Raw genomic sequence first — 22,237 nt, forward strand, 5'->3', positions numbered from 1 at the left:
TTAAAACATTAACAGAATCCACAGTGGACTGAGAAGCAGCGTCTCCACTAAGATAATTGACAGTCAAGCTGAAACTAAGTTAATCAGGTTAAAATGGCAAAGGGGGGGGGAATCTTTTACTCAAACGTCCTCAAATCTCCAAATAAGTTACCCAGACCTACCCACATATCAAAGGAGAAGGTCAGTAAACACAGAATTAATTAAATTGGTCTCTCAGCAGAAATGCATGTTCACAAGAATAAATGACATGTACTTACACCCATGCCCCTCAAGTGTCACCCTAGAATCAGCACACACAAACTTCACACCCAGGACAAGCCCCCCCCTGTAAAACTACATCACTATACCCCATTTCTCTGCAGCTGCCCCCGAAGCAAACACCTTTCCTTTGGGGAATAAATATTTCTCCTTTCCTCACAGCTGTCTGGATTTCATTTTTATTTATTCTTGCACAACCCCTGGTTCAAGTTGGAACCCCAAATTATTTTTCTGACTGTGTCCTCTCACTTGGGCTTTTCAAAGGCCTTTAAAACCTGGTTTATTTTTATTTTTATTTTGGCCTGGGGTTAAATTTTTTGTTTGGGGAAATTCTGTGCTATTGTGTTTTAGTGGCTGTTTTTAGTCTGGTCTGTTTTATTTTGTCTCTGTTTTTAAATCACTTTAGCTTGGTATGAGATTTTGTAAGCCACCCACAGTCTGTTGGAATGGGCATCTATAATAAATGTAACTCATTAAATTGCATTGGGTAACTTCAGATGAAAACAGAAGGGCTAATGTACACTCTATCAGCATGAGGAATTCCAAGCAAAACAATTCTTTATCAAACTGTGTAGAGTGCACAGTGTATCCCCCTTCACATTTTCAATTCCTATCACCTGTGATCAGCGGGTATTATTTGATATAATTCTATTAGTTCTCCTTCCCCTCCTCCTTCTCCTCAGCAGATTAGCATTAATGGAAGATGGTTTAAGTGCTACCCTGTGTATAGTGAGACTGTATTGTAAAACAATGATGATATTTAAGGAGAGCTTTGTTTCAATGCAAAAATGCTGCTTCCTGAACAGTTTTCTCTCTAAAAAAAAAAGTAGCATCCCAGATAATTAAATATAAGCCACTATACAGTTTAGGAATTCAAATCCAATAATCCAGCTTCTATATGAACTTATCCATCATACCCAACTTCTGTTTTGAGTGATTTGTTCCATTGTTAAATTGTTCTTATTGTGAGGAAGCTTTTCTTACATCAATTGGAACATGCTTTCTTGTTAATTTAAGTCCATTATTCTGTGTCCTGCAGCCTGGAACAAGAGAAGACATCTTGGCTGTCAGCCTTTAAAAGTAGGCCAGATCAAGACAGAGACATCTCAGGGAATCCATGAATTTACTTCATTATGATAGCTCAGTGATGACAAACCTTTTAGAGACCGAGTGCCCAAACTGCAACCCAAAACCAACTTATGCATCGTTGGGTGCCGGGTGGGTGTGGCCTATTGGGTGGGTGTGGCCTATTGGGTAGGTGTGGCTGCGGTGATAACGGCAGACTGGGTGGGACTAAAAAGTTCAATCAATCAATTCCAACTTTGCGAGATCTTTTTTTCCGCGTGAGAAGATGAAATTGATTGATTGAACCTTTTTGTTTTGCACACGGCGGCTGAGGCCCAAAGCGAAAAGCTTTTATAAAACCCAGCTGAAGGCCTAGGACTGGGGCGACAGCGCACATGCCCCCAAAGAGGGCTCTGAGTGCTGCCTCTGGCACCCGTGCCATAGCTTCGCCACCACTGTGATAGCTTATAATAACAGAATTCTGAAAGTTTATTCAAGTTCTTCTCTGTCTCATCCCATATTATTTTGAGTTTCTTTCTCATGCTTCCTTTGATCTCTGGCCTCTGTTATCTCTTCTCCAAATCTCTTCTTAATGCTTCTTTCGTATCTTCCTCAAGATCAGATCTAAAACCCTCAACACTGATCTTTTCAAATTTTCAGGCAGGGCATCTTCATTTCCATCAGTCATTTTTTCCCAAGGCTGACAGAATAACAGAATTGGAAGGGACCTTGGAGGTCTTCTAATCCAACCCCCTCCTCACACAGGAGACCTTATATTTATTTATTTATTTATTTATTTATTTATTTATTTATTTATGAGACTTATATACCGCTTTAAGTGCAAGCTCTCTAAGCGGTGTACACCAGTAAGCAATGTATATATATATTTACCTTGCCCCCAACAATCTGGGTCCTCATTTTACCTACCCCGGAAGGATGGAAGGCTGAGTCAACCTTGAGCCAGTAAGATTTGAACCGCTGACCTGCTGAACACAGTCAGCTAAAGTGGCCTGCAGTACTGCACTATAACTGCTGCGCCACCTCGGCTCTTGTAATATTATAATATTTCTGACAAGTAGTTGTCCAGTCTCTTCTTAAAAGCCTCCAGTGTTGGAGTACCCACAACTTCTGAAGGCAAGCTGTTCCACTGATTAATTGTTCCAACTGTCAGGAAATTTCTTTTTAGTTCCAGGTTGCTGCTCTCCTTGATTAGTTTCCATCCATTGCTTCTTGTCCTGCCTTCAGGTGCTTTGGAAATAGCTTGATCCCCACCCCCCTGTTCGTAGATATGGAAACACTGCTATCATGTCACCTCTAGTCCTTTTCATTAAGCTAGACATACTCAATTCCAGCAACTGTTCTTCATATGTTTTAGCTTCCAGTCCCCTAATCATCTTTGTTGCTCTTCTAGAGTCTCAACATATTTTTATATCCTGGCAACCAAAGCTGGATGCAATATTCCAAGTGTGGTCTTATCAAGGTATTATAAAATAGTATTAACCCTTCATATGATCTTGATTCTATCCCTCTCTGTCCCATTCTATATTATTTTGAGTTTATTTAGAATTAGAATAATAGAGTTGAAGGGACCTTGTAGGTCATGAAATCCAACCCCCCTCCAAGCAGGAGACCCTACACCATTTCTCACAGATTCCAATCCAGTCTCTTTTTGAAAGCTTCCAGTGATGAAACTCCCACAACATCTGGAGGCAAACTGTTCCATTGATTGATTGTTCTCAATGTCAGAAAATTTCTCCTTATTTCTAGGTTGAATCTCTCCTTGATCAGTTTCCAATGCTTTCCCATGCTTCCTTTGATCTCTGCCCTATGTTCTCTCTTTTCCAAATGGCTCTTTCATATCTTCCTCAAGGTCAGTTCTAAATCCCTCAGCACTGATCTTTTCAAATTCTTCAGCTATGGCATCTTCTCTTCCATCAGTCATTTTTTTTTCCTCAAGGTTAACCCAACCCAACCCAACTCTTTCAATCTCTCTCCATAGACCTTCGTTCCCAGTCCCCAATGATGTGCAGAGCTTTCTCCTCTTCAAAAATCATCCTCAGAATCGAATATGGGACTTGAGGCAAGGCTTGACCAAAACAGAAAAAATCTTGCAATTTAGAAAGGATGCTTCTGCTGATACAAAAAATACATTTGCTCGTTTTGAAGCACAATATCCTTCCAGATCGTACTGACCTTGCTATCGACCAGTATTCCATTTTTTCTTCTTCATTAATATTAGTATTCCCAAACCAGGTTCCACCTCTCCACTTGCAACTCAGCTACTTCTCTTCATCCTTCTCAGCTTGTCCCCTATTTACATGCAAATGTTTTTCACATGAGCAGCTGCTGCAGAGCTAAAAGGATTTTAAATTGTATTTACAACGCACTGCTGAGCATTAAAAGGAGCCAATATTTTCAGTTAATGGGCCTGCATTGACTTCGTTTAATACCAATTCAGATCTTGAAATAGAGATCTCCACAGTTGATACATTGAGACCAATATTGCCTCCTCAGATATTTTCAATTTTCTTTCTTTCGGGCTGGAAGGCTAGGGAATGTTGGGGAGTTGAAGTCTTCATGTCTTAAAATGGTCAAGTTTGAGAAACTCTGTAGACCATCCCCATTGTTGTCATTTTCCGATTAGGAGGCTGGGAAGATATTGATAAATAGCCTATTGTTTGTGCTTTAAAGAATGCAGGTAGTCCTCAACTTATGACCACAATTGACCCCAAAATTTCTGTTGTTAAGCGAGACAGCTGTTAAGTGAATTTTGCCCCACTTTATGACCTTTCTTGCCACAGTGTCAACGCTGCTAACATCGGATGTTTTTGCTTTGACAACAGATGGAGATGCAACCATTTTCTTCTTATGTTTTACTCTTAGAGTTAGAGTTAGATGATGCTGGGGGATAGGAATGTGCATGAAAGTTTAGCTAAACATAATAATACTGAACCTAGTGTGTGAACCAAGGTTATTGAAATAAGAGATGATAAGAATTGGTGGCTGGAGAACTGGAGGGAGAGTCTGCATTTCAAACTAATTGGAGAATGTGATTTGTGACAGTTAATTGGAGGAGGGAATTGTGCTTTGATACTATGTGCTCAGGGGAGGGGAATCCAGTTTTTGGCTTCAACTGTGTTACTGCCAATGCTATGTTTCTCAAATAAAGATTCTTTAAGGTAAACAATGCCTCAAAGTTCCTTGAAGAGTTTCATCTGTTGGAACCATGACACACAGTTGTTAAGTGAATCATTGCAGCTCTTAAGTTAATGACATGTTTATTAAGAGAATCTGGATTCTTCCCCATTGACTTGCTTGTCAGAAGCTCACAAAAGGTGATCACATGACCCGGGAACAGGGCAACCATCATAATTATGAGTCAGTTGCCAAGCATCTGAATTTTGATCACGTGACCATGGGGATGATGCAACAGACATCAGTATGGAAAAATGGTCATAAGTCACTTGAGTCAGTGCCCTTGTAACTTTGAATGGCCACTAAACAAACCAATGTAGTTGAGGACCACCTGTACACTGAATGGGTCCAGTCGCAGAGTCTGATGCTATAAGTTGGGGAAAAAAACATATTCGCCTTTGCGACGAGAGCAAATCCTGGTGTTTTCATGAACAGGAGAATAATAATATAAAAGTGATCTGCTTTCTTCCATTACATTTTTTTTCAGCTTTGCACTCTTCTCTGTAATCCTGAGTTTCCCTGACCATCTTCAAGATATTAATCAGGTTCAACTGTACTCAGTCTTATTCATAAGTTCAAAGTTACAATGGCACTGAAAAAACGGACTAATGGCCGTTTTTCATACTTATGACTACTTCAGTATCCCCGAGGTCAGGGGTCTGCAACCTTGACAACTTTAAGACTTGTGGACTTCAGCTCCCAGAATAGCTGGCTGAGGAATTTTGGGAGCTGAAGTCCACAAGTCTTAAAGTTGTCAAGCTTGCAGACCCCTGACTATAGTTCAGTGATCAAAATTGGGACACTTGGCAATGGGCATGTATTTATGACGGTTGCAGTGTCCCGGGATTACGTGATCACCTTTTGTGGCTTTTCTAACAAGCAACACCAATGGGGAAGTCAGATTCACTTAACAACCATGTTATTAATTTAACAACTGCGGTGATTCACTTGACAACTCTCATAAAACAAGGCAAAATTCACTTAACAACTTATTTCACTTAGCAATGAAATATTGGGGAAAATTCTGGCCGTAAGTCAAGAGCTACTTGTATCTCTTTCACCTCTTGTACTATCAGCCCTTCAAGGTAAGCCAGAGTGGAAATCCTCCCATTAGTTACTCACCTTTATTGTAAGGTTATAGTAGCCAGAGTCTTGCAAGTCTGGAAGTGTATCTCTCTCCACTTGCTTCCATAATTTCTGTTGCTAAGTGAGACATTTGTTAAATGAATTTTGCCCCGTTTTACGACCTTTCTTGCCTCAGGTTGTTAACTGAATCGTTGCAGTTGTTAAGTTAGTAACACAGGTGGTTAAGCTTCCCCATTGACTTAAAGCTTAACAATCTGTGTTACTAACTTAACAACTGCAATGATTCAATTAACAACCGAGGCCAGGAAGGTCATAAAATGGGGCAAAATTCATTTAACAAATGTCTCAGCAACAGAAATTGTGGGCTCAGTTGTGGTTGTGAGTTTAGGACTACCTGTATATGGCAGCAGGCGTGAGTCACCCATCTACTTAGTCCAGCTATAGTCACAAGAGGGTAACAAAGCTTCCTGCCTACTCTTCCCTACTCTTCTACATACACAGAGCTTAACTATCTTTTTAAAGGGACCTCGGAGTCCAGTGGACCATCACTTAAATACAAGCCAGGTGTGTGTTGCAGCCGCCCAAAAAGCCAACACAGTCCTAAGTTGCATTAACAGAATGATAGAATCAAGATCACGTGAAGTGTTAATACCACTTTATAATGCCTTGGTAAGGCCACACTTGGAATACCGCATCCAGTTTTGGCTGCCACGATATAAAAAAAGATGTTCAGACTCTAGAAAGGGTGCAGAGAAGAGCATCTCCAAGATCCCTTCCAGCTCTGTTATTCTGTTTAGGAGACTGGAAGCTCAAACCTATAAGAACAGTTGCAGAGATGGGTTGGGTATGCCTAGTTTAATGAAAAGAAGCACCAGGAGCGACATGGTAGCAGTGTTTCACTATCTAAGGCAGTGGTTCTCAACCTTTTTAATGCCGCGACCCCCAACCGGTCGTAAGTCAAGGACTACTCAACCGGTCGTAAGTCGAGGACTACTCAACTGGTGCAGCACCGTTTGCAGAATGGGACTTTTGGCGGGCTCAGCAGGGCAGAGACAGCCTGGACAATTCCTATTGGCTTTTGAAAGCCAATAGAATTAGACTCTATTCAAGAGAGTCTATTCTATTGGCTTTCAAAAGCCAATAGAATAAAAGGGAGTAGCACAGCTAAGGAAAAGGGGGAAAAATGGCGGACTGCATTGTTTGGCGACCCCCGTGAAATGGTCATTCGACCCCAAATGGGGTCCCGACCCACAGGTTGAGAACCACTGATCTAAGGCTAGAGGGGTGAGGGTCAAGCTATTCTCTAAAGCAGGACAAGAAGCAATGGATGAAAACTAATCAAGGAGAGAAGCAACTAGAACTAAGGAGATAGTGAGAACAATAGAGCAGTGGAACGGCTTGCCTTCAGAAATTGTGGGTGCTCCATCCCTGGAGGTTTTTAAGAAGAGATAGGACAACAATTTGTCTGAAATGATATGGGGTGTTCTGCTTTAGCAAGGGGTTGGACTGGAAGACCTCCAAGGTCCCTTCCAACTCTGTTATTCTGATACCAATTTTGTAAGGGAGGAATTGAGCTCGGGAGAGAGCAACTCGCCCTGGGCTGTACCAAAAGAAAATATGCTGTAAAGTCTATTTCTCATAGTATCCCTCCATTTGCAGTCTTTAATCAGTTATTCGTTCTCCCTAGCCTTCGTTTTGGTTTGAGATTTCTAATTTGTTCCCTCCAAGTTTTCAGGGTCAACGGCAGTGCAAAATCCCCAAACCCACTAATAGAACAATTCAGATGCAACAAAATACGGCTACTCCTGACACAATTATTCCCTTTCTTTGCACTTTAATAATGCCTTATTCCCCACCCCCACCCCCACCCCTTATCCACATAAAGAGAAAACTTCCACCATTGATTGCTTTAAGATTTGTTCCCCCAGAATTTTGATCTCAGAGAAGACATTGGTGATTGTAAGAGAGATTTCAACCTACCTGTCTGGGCTCTCTTCTCCAGTTCTGCACACTTTCTTAAGAAAGTGTAATAGGACTTCATTTCTCCTTCTGTTATTCGGACAAGGGAAAAAGGAGAAAAAGGAGAGCTCTGGCGAAGAACGTATTTTCTGCACTGCTCACACCGGGAATCCATTGATGAACCCAAGACAGTGTCAATCCTAGAGGTCTTATTATGCTGCTTTCTCCCACCGCTAGCTTTTACTCATGTCAAGCTCCCAGTTCTTGCAGGTGATTTATCTGGCTTAAGTTCACTGAAGGTCATTGTACTTTGAAGAGATCTCCCAAAGCCATTGGTCCAGATCATTATAGGTTTATTGACTGCATTTCTTCCCTCCCGTCTGCTTTTAATCGTAATATGTTTTCTTTTTTCTCTTTTACTTCACTGAGTTTGCGGTTCAGTACAGAATGTACCTTTTTTTAAAAAAAGAAAAAAAAGAAAAATGCTAATCGTAACCAAAGGGACGACAAATTATTATAGCACGTTTCTTTTTCCTGCACAAAACATGCCTTTCTCTCCGTTTCTGTAATGCCTGTTCCGGCTGCGATTATCTTTTGCCAAGGAAGGATATTCACAAATTGCTTCATTTTCTTGTGAACAGCATCAGCTTTTGAAATAGCCAGAATACCTGATGGATTTTGCATGCAGATTTGAATATTGCATTATGCCCCAGCTGCAGAGCAAGAACTATGCAAAATAAAGAGGCGGGGCTATTCAAATCAAAGCAAGTACTTTGATTGGTTGGTGTCACCAGAGGAGGAAGCAAGTTTAACTCTTACTCCACCCTTTATTTAATGCAAAGAAAAGATTGTTATTAGCACTAAAAAAAGAGGTGGTCTCCTCAAGTGTAGCTGTAATGGTTTGTGGGAATGACCTTGGGAGACAGCGGCAAATTGAACAACCAAAACTCAGCTCACAGAAGGAGAGGAGGAGTGGAAAGGGTTTTCGAAGGGATTCCTCTATAGTTTTCTGGAGAGAAAAAGGAAAGGAGGAGAATAATAGAATAACACAGTTGGAAGGGACCTTGGAGGTCCTCTAGTCCAACCCCTACTCAGGCAGGAAACCCTATACCATTTCAGACAAATGTTTGTCCAACCTCTTCTTAAAAACCTCCAGTGTTGGAACATCCACAACTTCTGGAGGAAAGTTGTTCCACGGATTGAATATTCTGTCAGGAAATTTCTCCTTAGTTCTAGGTTGTATCTCTCCTTGATTAATGTCCATCCATTGCTTCTTGTCCTGCCTTCAGGTGCTTTGGAGAATAGGTTGACCCCCTCTTTTTTGTGACACCCCCTGAGATCTTGGAACACTGCCATCATGTCATCCCTAGTCTTTCTTGTCATTAAAGTAGACATACCCAATTCCAGCAACTGTTCCTCATATGTTTCAGCCTCCAGTTCTCTAATCATCCTTGTTGCTCTTCTCTGTATTCTTTCTAGAGCAGTGCTTCTCAACCTTTCTAATGCCGCGACCCCATAATACAGTTCCCCATGTTGTGGTGACCCCCAACCACTTATACATCACTGGGTGCCAGGGGCGTGGCCAAAGAAAAGGGGGGAAAATGGCGGACAGCCTTGTTTGGCGACCCCTGTGAAATGGTCGTTCGACCCCAAATGGGGTCCCGACCCACAGGTTGAGAACCACTGCTCTAGAGTCTCAACATCTTTTTTATATTGTGGCAGCCAAAACTGGATGAGAGCCTTGGGCTATCCCACTGCATGCCTCTCCCTCCATGTAGATGAAGTTCCCTTGAGAACTACTCTTTCAGTCTTGTGAGATTCATGTTACTCTTCAAGATAATCCAGACAAGAACCACCTGTCTTTATTGTCCAACTACAATAACAAAGATTTCCTATCTCCCAAGATCCCTACATATTATTCCAATAGCTAATGGACCCTAATCCTCTTGCTCTAAGCCAGTTTAATCAGCCATGATGTATTAAAGTAGCCATGAGTGAGTTCACATTAGATGCCAGGACTATGTAAACCACATTATGGCAATGACTGCATGTAGTTCTCGACTTACAACCATTCATTTAGTTACAACCATACATTTAGTTACAACCATTTGAAGTTACAACGGCGCTGAAAGAAGCGATTTATGACTGTTTTTCACACTTAGGACTATTGCAGCATCCCCATGGTTATGTGATCAAAATTTGGATGCTTGGCAATTGGTTCCTCTTTATGATGGTTGCAGTGCCCAGGGGTCATGTGATCATCTTTCGTGAAAATAAAAATGGAGAGAGATATATATAACCACGTTCCGATATATAAAGGGAAGCTACAGGGAAGACAAGATGGAGGAGGAGGATGGATTTTCAGCAGAAAATAGGACCATAAATAATGAATATTTGTTTTAGCTACTTATGTAGATTTCCTCTAAATATAGGGGAAACCTTCCTGATTGTAAAATGTGTACAACAATGGAGCTCTCTACCTACAGAGATAGTTGGATCTTCATCTCTGGAGGTGTTTAAGAAGAAAACAGACAGCTCTGAAGAATGGAACGGAACAGAACAGAACAGAATAGAGAACAGAACAGAATAGAGAGTAGAGTAGAGTAGAGTAGAGTAGAGTAGAGTAGAGTAGAGTAGAGTAGAGTAGAACCTTGGAGGTCTTCTAGTCCAGCCCCCTGCTCAAGCAGGAGAGCCTATGCCAGTGGTTTTCAACCTGTGGATCGGGACCCCATTTGGGGTCGAATGACCATTTCATGGGGGTCGCCAAACAACGCAGTCCGCCATTTTTTTCACCCTTTTCCTTAGCTGTGCTACTCCCTTTTATTCTATTGGCTTTTGAAAGCCAATAGAATAGACTCTCTTGAGTCTAATTCTATTGGCTTTCAAAAGCCAATAGGAATTGTCCAGGCTGTCTCTGCCCTGCTGAGCCCGCCAAAAGTCCCATTCTGCAAATGGTGCTGCACCAGTTGAGTAGTCCTCGACTTACGGCCAGTTGAGGGTTGTGGCATTAAAAAGGTTGAGAACCACTGGCCTATGCCATCTCAGACAAGTGACTGACTAGTCTCTTCTTAAAAACCTCCAGTGATGGAGTGCCCACAATTTCTGAAGGCAAGCTGTTCCACACAGTTGAACACTTTTGCAGGGTTCCTTGAGATTTTTTTTCTAACTCTACAATTCCATGGCTCTCTATGACTCAAAACTTCATCAGCTTTTAAAGATTCGTGGACTGCAGAGCAATTAAGGATTAGTATCCATTGTGATGATGTGTGATTGAAGGCCTCTTTCTGACTCAGTATAATTTCTTCTCCCTGTCTTCTGAAACATCAGGAAGATCCTTTTAAACGAAAGTCCAGAACTTTCTTGTCAGCTTCGGCATCAAAATATGAATATTGATCCACCTTAGACAGGAGGTCGATGGCATTAGAAATGTTAACAGGTCTCCACATCAAGATTCCAGGGTGAAGACGTTTATAGCTCTGCTTTGTTCTTGAAGGGGTTTTTTTTTAGATCAGCAAAAAGAGCAATTATGGTTGAAGTCAATACAGCCAGAGCGATTCCAGTGAAGTAGATTGCAGACCCCACAGATTTTTTTCAGTATGTATTTTAAGCAAAACAATGAAACTTCTGCAATAGGTTGGCATCATATTTAAATATGTGTCCAAGTATTTAAATAGGTAGAAATGAAACCTACAATTGGGAGCTGCAATACAAGTTAGCCCTCAGCTTACGATAATTGAGCCCAAAATTTCTGTTGCTAAGTGGGATGTTTGTTAAGTTTTCTCCCATTGTATGACCATTCTTGACCTAGTTGTTAAGTGAATCACTGCAATTGTTAAGCTAGTAATTCAGTTGGTAAGTGAACCTGACTTCCCCATTGGCTTTGATTGCGAGAAGGTCACAAAAGGTGATCACATGACCTTGGGATACTACAACCGTCATAAATATGAGTCAGTTGCCAGGCGTCTGAATTTTGATCATGTGAACATGAGGCTGTTGCAATGGTCGTAAGTGTGAATAATGGTCATAAGTTACTTTTTTCAGGGCCACTTTAACTTTGAATAGTCACTAAATAAACTGTTGTAAGTTGAAGAATACCTATAAGGCAGACATGTCAAACACAAGGCCCGGGGGCCAGATGCGGCCCGCGAAGTGGTTTCTTGTGGCCCGTGAAGCCATCCTGGAAACAGTGAGGGAACGGCCCCCGCTGCCTTGGCCCTGGCCCAGGCCAGCCGGGAGCCAAGGTACAATTTTGTGGTGGCCATCTATGCTGAAATACATTCAGTCTTAGCTCCACAAGGCCGTCGAGAAACAGCGAGGAACCAGCCTCTGCCATGTTGGCCCTGCCTCCTGGGTGCATGCTGGGAAGGTGTCACCCTTTGTGAGGAATGAAGAAATGCACCATGCCTTGGCACTTGCCCCGGTCCCAGCCCCTTCTGCCAGAGACCCTCAGATCTCTCCCACTCCTGCCCAGGCCCCCACAGGCACTCTTGACGGGAACGATGTAGAGCTGGCCATTCCCACCCAGTAGGCCACACCCACCCTGGCCACACTCACCCGGCTCCCTGAGGGCAACCGCAATGCTGATGCGGCCCTCAATGAAATTGAGTCTGACACTCCTGTTATAAGATGTCAGAAAACTGAGTCTTCTTATTCCAGGTGCCAGCCAGCCCTTCTTTCAAATGACTCCATTCCATCTCACCGCTATCAACAGGCAGTATCCCATGTTCCTTGTCTACTGACTATGCTCAGTCCTCACTAACCATCATATTTTTGTGCGCTTCTGCAAGTACTGAGTTTTCTCTGAGAATGCTGAGATCTTCTTGGTGCCTTAGAGCAGAAGTGGGAACTATGGCCCCTTTATGACTTGTGGCCTTCAAATCCCAGAATTCCTGAGCCAGCATGGAATTTGGGGAGTTGACATCCATAAACCATAAAATGGCATAGTTGATCACTCCTGGCCTAGAGTGTGATCCACTCGTCCTTGAGCTAGTAGAAAAGGATGCTGGCCTAAAGTCTGCCATTCCTATTCCCAATTTTTTTTTCCTGTCACAAAAATGAGATTGGCAAATGGCGTTGTCTTTAAATACTTATTGTGAGTCAATTTAAGAATGGGGATTAATTGATTGTCCTGGCTTCATTTCCAGTTCCATCAGCAATACCTGCCGAAGGGAGAAAATAACCACAATCACTCTCCTTAATTTAGGGCAGGGGTAGGCAACCTTGGCTCTTTTATGACTCGTGGACTTCAACTCCCAGAATTCCTGAGCCAGCGTGGCTCAGCTTGGAAACCTCTCCTTTTCCCCTCAGCATGGCTGGCTCAGGAATTCTGGGAAATGAAGTCTACCAGTCATAAAAGAGCCAAGGTTGCCTATCCCTGGTTTAGGGCAGTGCTTCTCAAATAGTGGGGCGCGCCCCCCAAGGGGGGCGCGAGGCTCCGTAAAGGGGCGCTCGTTTGACCTCGGCAAATACTGTCATATTGGATTTCTAGATCGGATCATCCGACTCACTCGCAAGCGGCAGCCTGATGCGGAGGACAACATGACCGCCAACGCACGTGACACATGCAAAGGACCCGATTGGATAGACATGATGCTCTATCCTGATTGGCCAAACCCGCCCGTGTGACTTTTAGACCCGGAAATCGGTCCTCTGTACAGAAAAAAAAAATTTTACAGTCGCGCGGGGGACGCAAAATGTTTTCTTCTTCCTAGGAGGGCATGACAGAAAATAATTGAGAAGCACTGGTTTAGGGTGAGGGAAACTGGGCTGAGTTTCAAGGGATGCGTAGAGCAGTGAGTTTAGACTTCTGTCCTGTTGCAACTAACAGGTGGCAGTTCCTAAGGGAGGTATGGGATGAAGCGGGAGAAATTTCTTCCTGTGCTTCTGCTCAGTCTAATTCCTCCTTTGTGCCTGTTACCTATCCTTGTGCTATTTCCGGATTCAAACGTAATGCTTTTCTGAAAGAGCACTAAATCCACATTCAGAAAACTAAAAGGTAATAGGTATGGTTGGATCTTGTAGATGAAACCTACACTGGATGATAATGGAGAGCCTCTGTGCTAAAGTGGAGTTCTGGATCAGTGGAAATCTTCCGGATAGTCCATAATAACAACTGTTGTCATCACAGCACTGCTAAAGCTGGAACAGGGTGGGCAATCAGTCAAGTGTCCCATTCTGGCTAAGGGAAACATAGCTACTTGTAACTAATAAAGCAGAATATTTGTAACTCAGGTTTGAAATGAGGGGTCCTTGATGCTCTCTGAGCTTGATTGTTTTCTTGCAGACGTTTCACTACCCAACTAGGTAACGTCACCAGTGCTAGTCTTGTAAGGAGCTGTGGAAACTTCAGCTGCAGACAGCTAGTTCTGGGAATAGGGTCAGTAGTGGGATTCAGCCGGTTCACACCCTTTGGCAGAACCAGTAGCTAATTTTTTGTTGCCCAGGCCCAGAATGGACTTCCGGAAGTGGCATCTACACAGAGAACTGGTTGTTCACATATTTGAATCCCACTGCTGAATAGGGTCCAGTCAGGTTAATAGTTGTAATACTAATGCACAAATCTTCAGAGATAATAAATATATTAACACAGTGAAAAAGAATGGCCAAAACAGCGGGCTTCCTGGGCAGAAACTTCCAGATTGTCCACTGGGAGATATAAAGATTGAATGAAGTATAATCTTCTAGGATTGAAGATCATTTGTTGACGTAGTAGGCCACCACTGGATAAATTTCAACTGTAAAAAAAACTAGATCTGCCAACCAGCAGAAAAGATAGCACCTGTTCTTACAGTCTGGAAGTCCTGGGGTGGTGATGGGCCAAGAATTTTAGACCTGTCCTAAGACTGATCACAGGGCTGAGACTTAAAACTGTCACAGAAACACAAGGCGTGGTCAGATGGTACATTTGGTAGAAAGTGAAGACAAAGACTTGTCTTCTTCAAGGCTCACAATTTTATTTGCAACTCAGAAAAACCTTTAATGTATTAAACTTCATATATAGGTAATCCTCAACTTACAATGCTTCATTTAGCGACCGTTCAAACTTACAGCAGCAACTGAAAAAAGTTTTTCACATTTAGGACCGTTGCAGCATCCACGTGCTCATGTGATCAAAATTCAGATGCTTGGCCACTGACTCATATTTATGACGGTCGCAGTGCCCCAGGGTCATGTGATCTCTTTTTGTGACCTTCTGAGAAGCAAAATCAAGGGGGAAGCCAGATTCATTTAACAGCTGCGTGACTGACTTGACAACTGCAGTGATTCACTTAACAACTGTGGCAAAAGACTTGAACACTGGGCACTATCTAACAAAATGAAATTCAATGGTGAAAAAAGTAAGGTTCTACATTTAGGCAAGAAAAACCAAATGTACAGGTATAGTATAGGGGATACCTTGCTCAATAGTAGTAACTGTGAGAGGGATCTTGGAGTCCTAGTGGACAATCACTTAAATAGGAGCCAGCAGTGTGCTGCAGCTGCCAAAAAGGCCAACATAGTGCTGGGCTGCATTAACAGAGAGATAGAATTAAGATCACGTGAAGTATTAATACCACTTTGCAATGCCTTGGTAAGGCCACACTTGGAATACTGCATCCAGTTTTGTAAAAAACTATAAAAAAGATGTTGAGACTCTAAAAAAGATGTTGAGACTCTAGAAAGAGTACAGAGAAGAGCAACAAAGGTGATTAGGGGACTGGAGGCTAAAACGTATAAGGAATGGCTATTGGAATTGGATATGTCTAGTTTAATGAAGAGAAGGACGAGGGGGGACATGATAGCAGTCTTCCAATATCTCAGGGGCTGCCCCAAAGAAGAGGGAGTCAAGCTATTTTCCAAGGTGCCTGAAGGCAGGACAAGAAGCAATGGATGGAAACTAATCAAGGAGAGAGGCAACCTAGAACTAAGGAGAAACTTCCTGACAGTTAGAACAATTAACCCGTGGAACAACCTGCCTCCAGAAGTGGTCAATGCTCCAACACTGGAAGCTTTTAAGAAGAAACTGGACAGCCATTTGTCCGAAATTGTATAGGGTTTCCTGCCTCAGCAGGGGGTTGGGCTAGAAGACCTCCAAGGTCCCTTCCAACTTTATCATCATCATCATCATCATCATCATCATCATCATCATCATCATCAGTAGTATGTCGTAAAATGGGGCAAAACTCATTTAACAACTGTCTCACTTAGAAACAGAAATTTGGGGCACAATTGTGGTTGTAAGTTGAAAATTACCTGTATGTAGAAAGTATAGGCTGAGAACCTCAGGAAACTAGAAAGTTATTACAGAGATTCAGATGATTTCAAAGGAAGGCTTAAGAATCGCCATCAACCCTCATTTTTTCCTCTACCTGCCACAACTGAGCCTTATTAAGAGTGGTTTGCAGTGGAGAAATTGTCATCTGGTTCCTATTCACTTGCCTGGCTTAGAATATTTAGTCCTTCAGCTTTTTAAAGAGTAAAAAAAACCTCAAGATTCTTAAACTCATCGAAATAACAGGTTTAGGCATACTTGAGGAAGATCGATGTGCTGATACAGTAATTTTCCTGCTCCTGTTTATGGTTTTCATTTCGTGTTATTTGTGTGGGGGGGGATTTAAGTCTTGGATTTGCTTTTCATTAAGTGGTTTTATCTTAGCTTAGAGGCATTTAGAAGTTTGATTGTTGAACCTTACCGCAAATTTTGTAATGTTTGCGCCTTTAAAGAAAACCCCATCCTTTAAAAATCTCACAGGATGCTAGAATTCCTGCACTGAAATGGATACATCATTCTACTTGTTCACTGGAAGAAAAGAGGGGGAAATGTGTGTGAGCTTTCCCAAATATGGCGCTCTCTAAATCAGTGGTTCTCAACCTGTGGGTCGGGACTCCATTTGGGGTCGAACGACCATTTCACGGGGGTCGCCAAACAACGCAGTCCGCCATTTTTTTCCCCCTTTTCCTTAGCTGTGCTACTCCCTTTTATTCTATTGGCTTTCGAAAGCCAATAGAATAGACTCTCTTGAATAGAGTCTAATTCTATTGGCTTTCAAAAGCCAATAGGAATTGTCCAGGCTGTCTCTGCCCTGCTGAGCCCGCCAAAAGTCCCATTCTGCAAACGGTGCTGCACCAGTTGAGTAGTCCTCGACTTCGACCGGTCAAGTAGTCCTCGACTTACAACCGGTCGGGGGTCGCGGCATTAAAAAGGTTGAGAACTACTGCTCTAAATGAAACTGGCACAATATTTATTTTCTCCACTGCTCCATGCCTATCCTGCCTCAGTGTTCTCAGATACTGTCTCCTTCATCCATGGGTCTTTAAATGGGTGACAAACTCTAGCAGATTTTATGCATTTTGCAAGCTATCTTTGGATGATGCCGAGATAAGGTGGGAATCTGGTACACCAGTTGCATTTTTTTTTTTTTTTGCAGATCAGAGGGCCTTTCAGACAGTCACTCGTGCCCTAGTCCACTGATGGCGAACCTTTTAGAGACTGAGTGCCCAAACTGCAACCCCAAACCCACTTATTTATCTCCAGGTGCCAGGTGGGCATGGCCCACTGGGTGGGCGTGGCTGTGGTGATCATGGCAGACTGGGTGGGTGTGGCCAAGGTAGTCGTGGTCACCTTGATGTTGCTTGTGGGGAGAGACGCCTGTGAGGGCTAGGCAGGGTTGGGGGAGATCCAGGGGGTCTTTGGCAGGTGGGATGGTGGGTAGGAGGCTCATCCTGCGGGGTGGGGTGATAAAGGCGAGGCAGGGCAGGGGTGCCATTGTCGTAGGGTAAGGCGAGGCAGGGGCCAGGGCGGCTGCTTCCTCACACTATTGGCCCCTGCACACAGAGGCCAGCGAGCGCATGGGGGGCAACAGTGTCCATCAGCAGCCACAGCCTGCCAGCCCCTCGACCGGCACACTCTGGGGCTCTGCAGCCCGCCACCAGCAGTTCAGAGAAGCCGCCTCTGAGCTGGATAGCCAGCTGACAGCTGAGGAGGTGATGCAGTGGGTCATGTCCAGGAAAAGGAGAACATGCGAGGCCAGGAGGGATGGGACGTCGGGGGGGGGGGGGAAAGGAAACCAGCTATGCTGGGATGCATCCAGCCATATGGGACCTCAGCAAGTTAGCGGGTGGTTGTTTGAAGAGGGATGGTTGCCATCTCTGGGGCATGGCACCCGTGCCCACAGAGAGGGCTCTGAGTGCCACCTCTGGCATGCGTACCATAGGTTCGCCACCACTGCTCTAGTCCAGGACTCTCCAATCTTTCTGAGACCAGTGGCAGCGGCTTTTGGTGGTTTTGATGGCGGCGGGGGGGAATGGTTTTGCATGTGCAACCTAAATCCCACCTATGCACAAATGATGCTTTGTGCACTCGCCTGCAGCTTCGGCAGTCTGGTTGAGGCCCACAACCTGGGGTTGGGGACCCCTGCCGTGGTCACTTTGCAGCTTGACTACTGTAATGTTCTGTACATGGGCTTGCCCTTGAAGACCACCCAGATGCTTCAGCAGGCCCAGTGAACAACACACGCAGTATTGGGCAGAGAGAGATGTGAGCCCCTCATTTTATCACCTTCGCTATCCTCAAGTTCAATGTTATTAGACTGATTGCAATTCCCTTGTTTGGCTGTCATGAGCCCTCCAAAGTTGGCTCCTACAAGTTTAATATATTATTTACTATTATTAAAAGTAACTTTAATCTCCAGCCAGCTAAAGACCACCTATGACTGTCTCATTCTTGACCTGGGGGTGAAATGGGGCTTAGTAGTAGTATTGGGAAAAGACCCATAATCCTGATTCAAATGGATGGAAATTCAAAAACCGAAGGCACAATGGGTCATCAGGCTGGAATAACTGATTGAATAGCGATTGTGTTTTGTTTTTCCTATCAACCCCAGTTTTAATTTGGTATGGTGCCTAAAATACTGGGTAGAGAAAACTGCATAAAACAATATCCAAGCTGACCTAGGCATATCCGGCTGTGTACAATGCGGCAGCATTAATAAAGCGGTTCAGCTTACATTCCTAATGCAAAGTATGGCTGCTAATCATGACAGATGCCCGTAATTCTCATGTAAAAGCATAAGAGGAAGGAAACAAAATAGTAAGCAACAGAGGAAGTCTTTCGGCACAACCCATGCTAGCTTTCCAGTACAGGAAAACACAAAATTGATATATTTTAAGATTGACTGCTCTGCAGAAATGGGCATAATGTTTTCTAGCCTATACTGAACAGACTTGAGAGAGAAAGGATTTCTGTTTAGATTTTCAAAATAATGTGGTTCAATTGGGGAAATTAAACCTTTTAGGCTTATTGGCTAGTTTCTGTGCTACCAGTGATAGATAGATCAAAACCATTTTATTGTAATTGATTTAAAAAAAGCAATAACATGTAAGTATAAGTAGCCTTTGACTTACAGCCATTCTTCAATGATCATTTCAAAGTTACTGAAAAAAGAGACAACTTTTCACTCTTAAATATTGTTGCAGCATTCCCATAATCAAGCTCCACATCTGGAGACTTTATTAAAACACTGAGGTTTTTTTTTTCTTGGTAACTGTTTCCGGGATTTTATTTTTACATTATTTTCAGGTTAGCTTATAGTCCTGGAATTTCATGGCGATCTACCAATGAAACATTTACCAGATTACCCCGCAAGATGAGCCAGGTGCTAAGAGATCAATATAAAGCAAAATTCTGCAGTTAACTAATAGCCATCCCATCCCCATGGAATAAAAAGCTGTTATGCAATAGCCAGAGGAATAGTGGACTTTGACAGCATTTAAGATATGGGTGCTTGTAAAAGACTTTTGAAAAGAACCATTTCCGTCACCATAAAAAGTGTCCTTTTTCTGGCCTCTACTAAGCTGATACAGCTAAATCATGATTCATGGCTGAATCTGTCACTGAGCAAATGTGGGAACTGAGAAGAGGTGTTATATGACTCTTGAGGGTTAAAGTGCAGGTGAGAGGTCCAGACAAAGGACAGGAACATGTATTAAATAAATTCTGAATACAGTTTTCATATGAATACATTTTCATCCTGTCTTTGACAGATAAGAGCATATACAGTATACCAGAGGTAGGCAACCTTGGCTCTTTTATGACTCATGGACTTCAACTCCCAGAATTCCTGAGCCAGCACCACGAGTCATAAAAGAGTCAAGGTTGCCTACCCCTGGTATAGACCTATTCTTTTTCCTGCAAAAATATTAATCAAGGCTATGACTAAGCCGAGATTGATAATAGTGGTGAAACATACCTCCCCACACACAAAGCCCTCGATTTACAACCGTTCATTTAGTGATTGTTTGAAGTTACAAAGGCACTGAAAAAAGCGACATGACTATATTTCACACGACAGTTGCAGCATCCCGATGGTCAAATGATCAAAATTCAGACGTTTTGGCAACTGGCTCATATTTATGACGGTTGCAGTCATAAGTATGCAGCCAGTCCCAGGGTCAGGTGATCACCGTTTGTGACCTTCTGACAAGCAAAGTCAATGGAGAAATCAGATTCACTTAACAGTCTAGTGGCTAACTTAACACTTGCAGTGATTCAGTTAACAATAGTGGCAAGAAATGTCATAAAATGGGGCAAAACTCTCTTAACAACTGTCTCGCTTAGCAACAGAACTTTTGGGCTCAGTTTTGGTCATAAGTCAAGGATTACTTGTATGAGGTGCATTCACTGTATACACACACACACACACACATACACACACACACACACATATGCATGCGCATATACATATTTTGTTTTTGTTAGTTGCGAAGTGGTGTCCGACCAATCACGACCCCATGGACAATGTTCCTCCAGGCCTTCCTGTCCTCTACCATCTTCTGGAGTCCATTTAAGCTCACACCTACTGCTTCAGTGACTCCATCCAGCCACCTCATTCTCTGTCGTCCCCTTCTTCTATTGCCCTCAATCTTTCCCAGCATTAGACTCTTCTCCAGTGAGTCCTTCCTTCTCATTAGGTGGCCAAAGTACTTGATTTCAACTTCAGGATTTGGCCTTCTAAAGAGTAGTCAGGGTTGATCTCCTCTAGGACTGACCGGTTTGATCGCCTTGCAGTCCAGGGGACTTGCAAGAGTCTTCTCCAGCACCATAGTTCAAAGGCCTCATTTTTTTTCGCTCAGCCTTTCTTACGGTCCAACTTTCACAGCCATACATTGCAACTGGGAAAACCATGGCCCTGACTATACGCACTTTTGTTGGCAGGGTGATGTCTCCTCCCCCTGTCTCTCTCCTGACAGCTAACAAAGTGAGAGAGAGCCTGTGGCTTAGAGGTTATAACAACTGCCTAACATGCAGATAGCCCAGGTTCGAATCTCAGAAGAGTAATTCTGGCTGAAGAGAGTTAAAGGAACTCAAAATAGTTCTCTCTTTATTCTGTTAGCAACCTAAATATATATATATATTTTTTTTCTGAGGTTTTTGCGGGTGTTTGTATGTAGGTCTTTGGTTTTTTGGGTTTTCTCCCACGTAAAATTGGAAGTGTCTTGGTGACGTTTCGACGAAGTCCCATTCGTCATCTTCAGGCTGGTGCTTTCAGCTTCGTGCTTCGAGGAGCAATGTGTGGTCTTAGCTGTTTCTTCCTTTTAACTGCCAGTGGTGGTATGAACTGATTGGGTGGGAACTTGGCTGTGTTCTGATTGGGTGGAGGTGTGTTCTGATTGGTTAGGTCAGCATGCCTGGCTGAGGAATTCTGGGAGTTGAAGTCCACAAGTCATAAAAGGGCCAAGTTTGAAGACCCCTGTCCTAGAGTCACTAAAGAGAGCCAGAGTCCTCAACTAATATGGAAAGACATAAAACTAGTAGATAAATTTTCCCAGTTACTAAAGTATTAAAAGAAGGAAGCTTTTAATGAAACTTGCAATGGAACTTTGTTGAATGAAGCTTTCAAGAAGGTTTTTGTTTGGGGTGTGGGAGGATTGGATAAAACCGAACAATATTAAGTACCTAAAGAACAACTGTTTAAATTCTACTTGCAGCTAATTGCTGAAAACCCCAACAGTGCAAAATAATCTAGTGAGGAAGGTGTGCCAGTATAATTTCTCCAGCCCTTTCAATGCTTATGCGGTGATAATAATCCCTTTATGGCTGACAAATAATGTAACCAAATAGTGTTGGAAGAGACTGAATGCAAATGTTTTTTGCACCTGGCTCATGGCCTGAAGCTAGGAGAAAGATTGATGGTGGTTAGTGGGAGATTTATTTGTATTTCCTTTAAATCTATTCTGCCCAAATATTCAGAAGTAGTTAGAACAACAGGAGAAAGCAAGAAAGATTTGCCCTTCCAAACAAATTTTGTCCAATCTTTTTTCTCAGAAATGTGCTCAACATTCCTGGTATAAACTGGCTTTTTAAAAAACCATATTTGTTATTTTTATTGAATGTTGCTTGTTTGACTTATGCTATGGGCCATTTTGGTACCATTTATTTGAATTTTTAGTGATTTAACATTTTCATTAAAGAAGGGTTCCATTCCGTTTTGATAAGTTGACACATGCTGGTTTGCAATCAGATAGCTTCCCCCTTCAAATGGTGCTTCAGAATAAAGAATTTTTGCTGAAGAATTATTCTGTTTTGTTCCCCCTCTTGTGAGTGGAGTACAAGTAATCCTCAACTTATGACCACAATTGAGTCCCAAATTTCTGTTACTAAGTGAAACATTTGTTCACTGAATTTTGCTCCATTTTA

At 42.8% G+C, this 22,237-nt stretch overlaps 1 protein-coding gene across 5 annotated transcripts in view; it reads right to left on the minus strand.

The window, feature by feature from the left end:
• Positions 1 to 22,237, minus strand: part of MCF2L2 (MCF.2 cell line derived transforming sequence-like 2) — a 210,876-nt gene that overhangs the window by 183,009 nt on the left and 5,630 nt on the right. The window contains exon 1 of one of the 5 annotated variants that reach the window (XM_039321826.1): positions 7,585 to 8,607. The exons of the other annotated variants lie outside the window; for them this stretch is intronic. Coding sequence (XP_039177760.1) covers positions 7,585 to 7,738 — 154 coding nt within the window. The 5' untranslated portion in view covers positions 7,739 to 8,607. Of the gene's footprint in view, positions 1 to 7,584; positions 8,608 to 22,237 lie in introns of those variants that run through there. 5 annotated transcript variants of the gene reach the window in all.

The sequence above is a fragment of the Crotalus tigris genome, unplaced genomic scaffold (assembly GCF_016545835.1).
Source record: "Crotalus tigris isolate CLP2741 ecotype Arizona unplaced genomic scaffold, ASM1654583v1 scf7180000023829.5930981, whole genome shotgun sequence".
Lineage (NCBI taxonomy): Eukaryota > Metazoa > Chordata > Lepidosauria > Squamata > Viperidae > Crotalus > Crotalus tigris.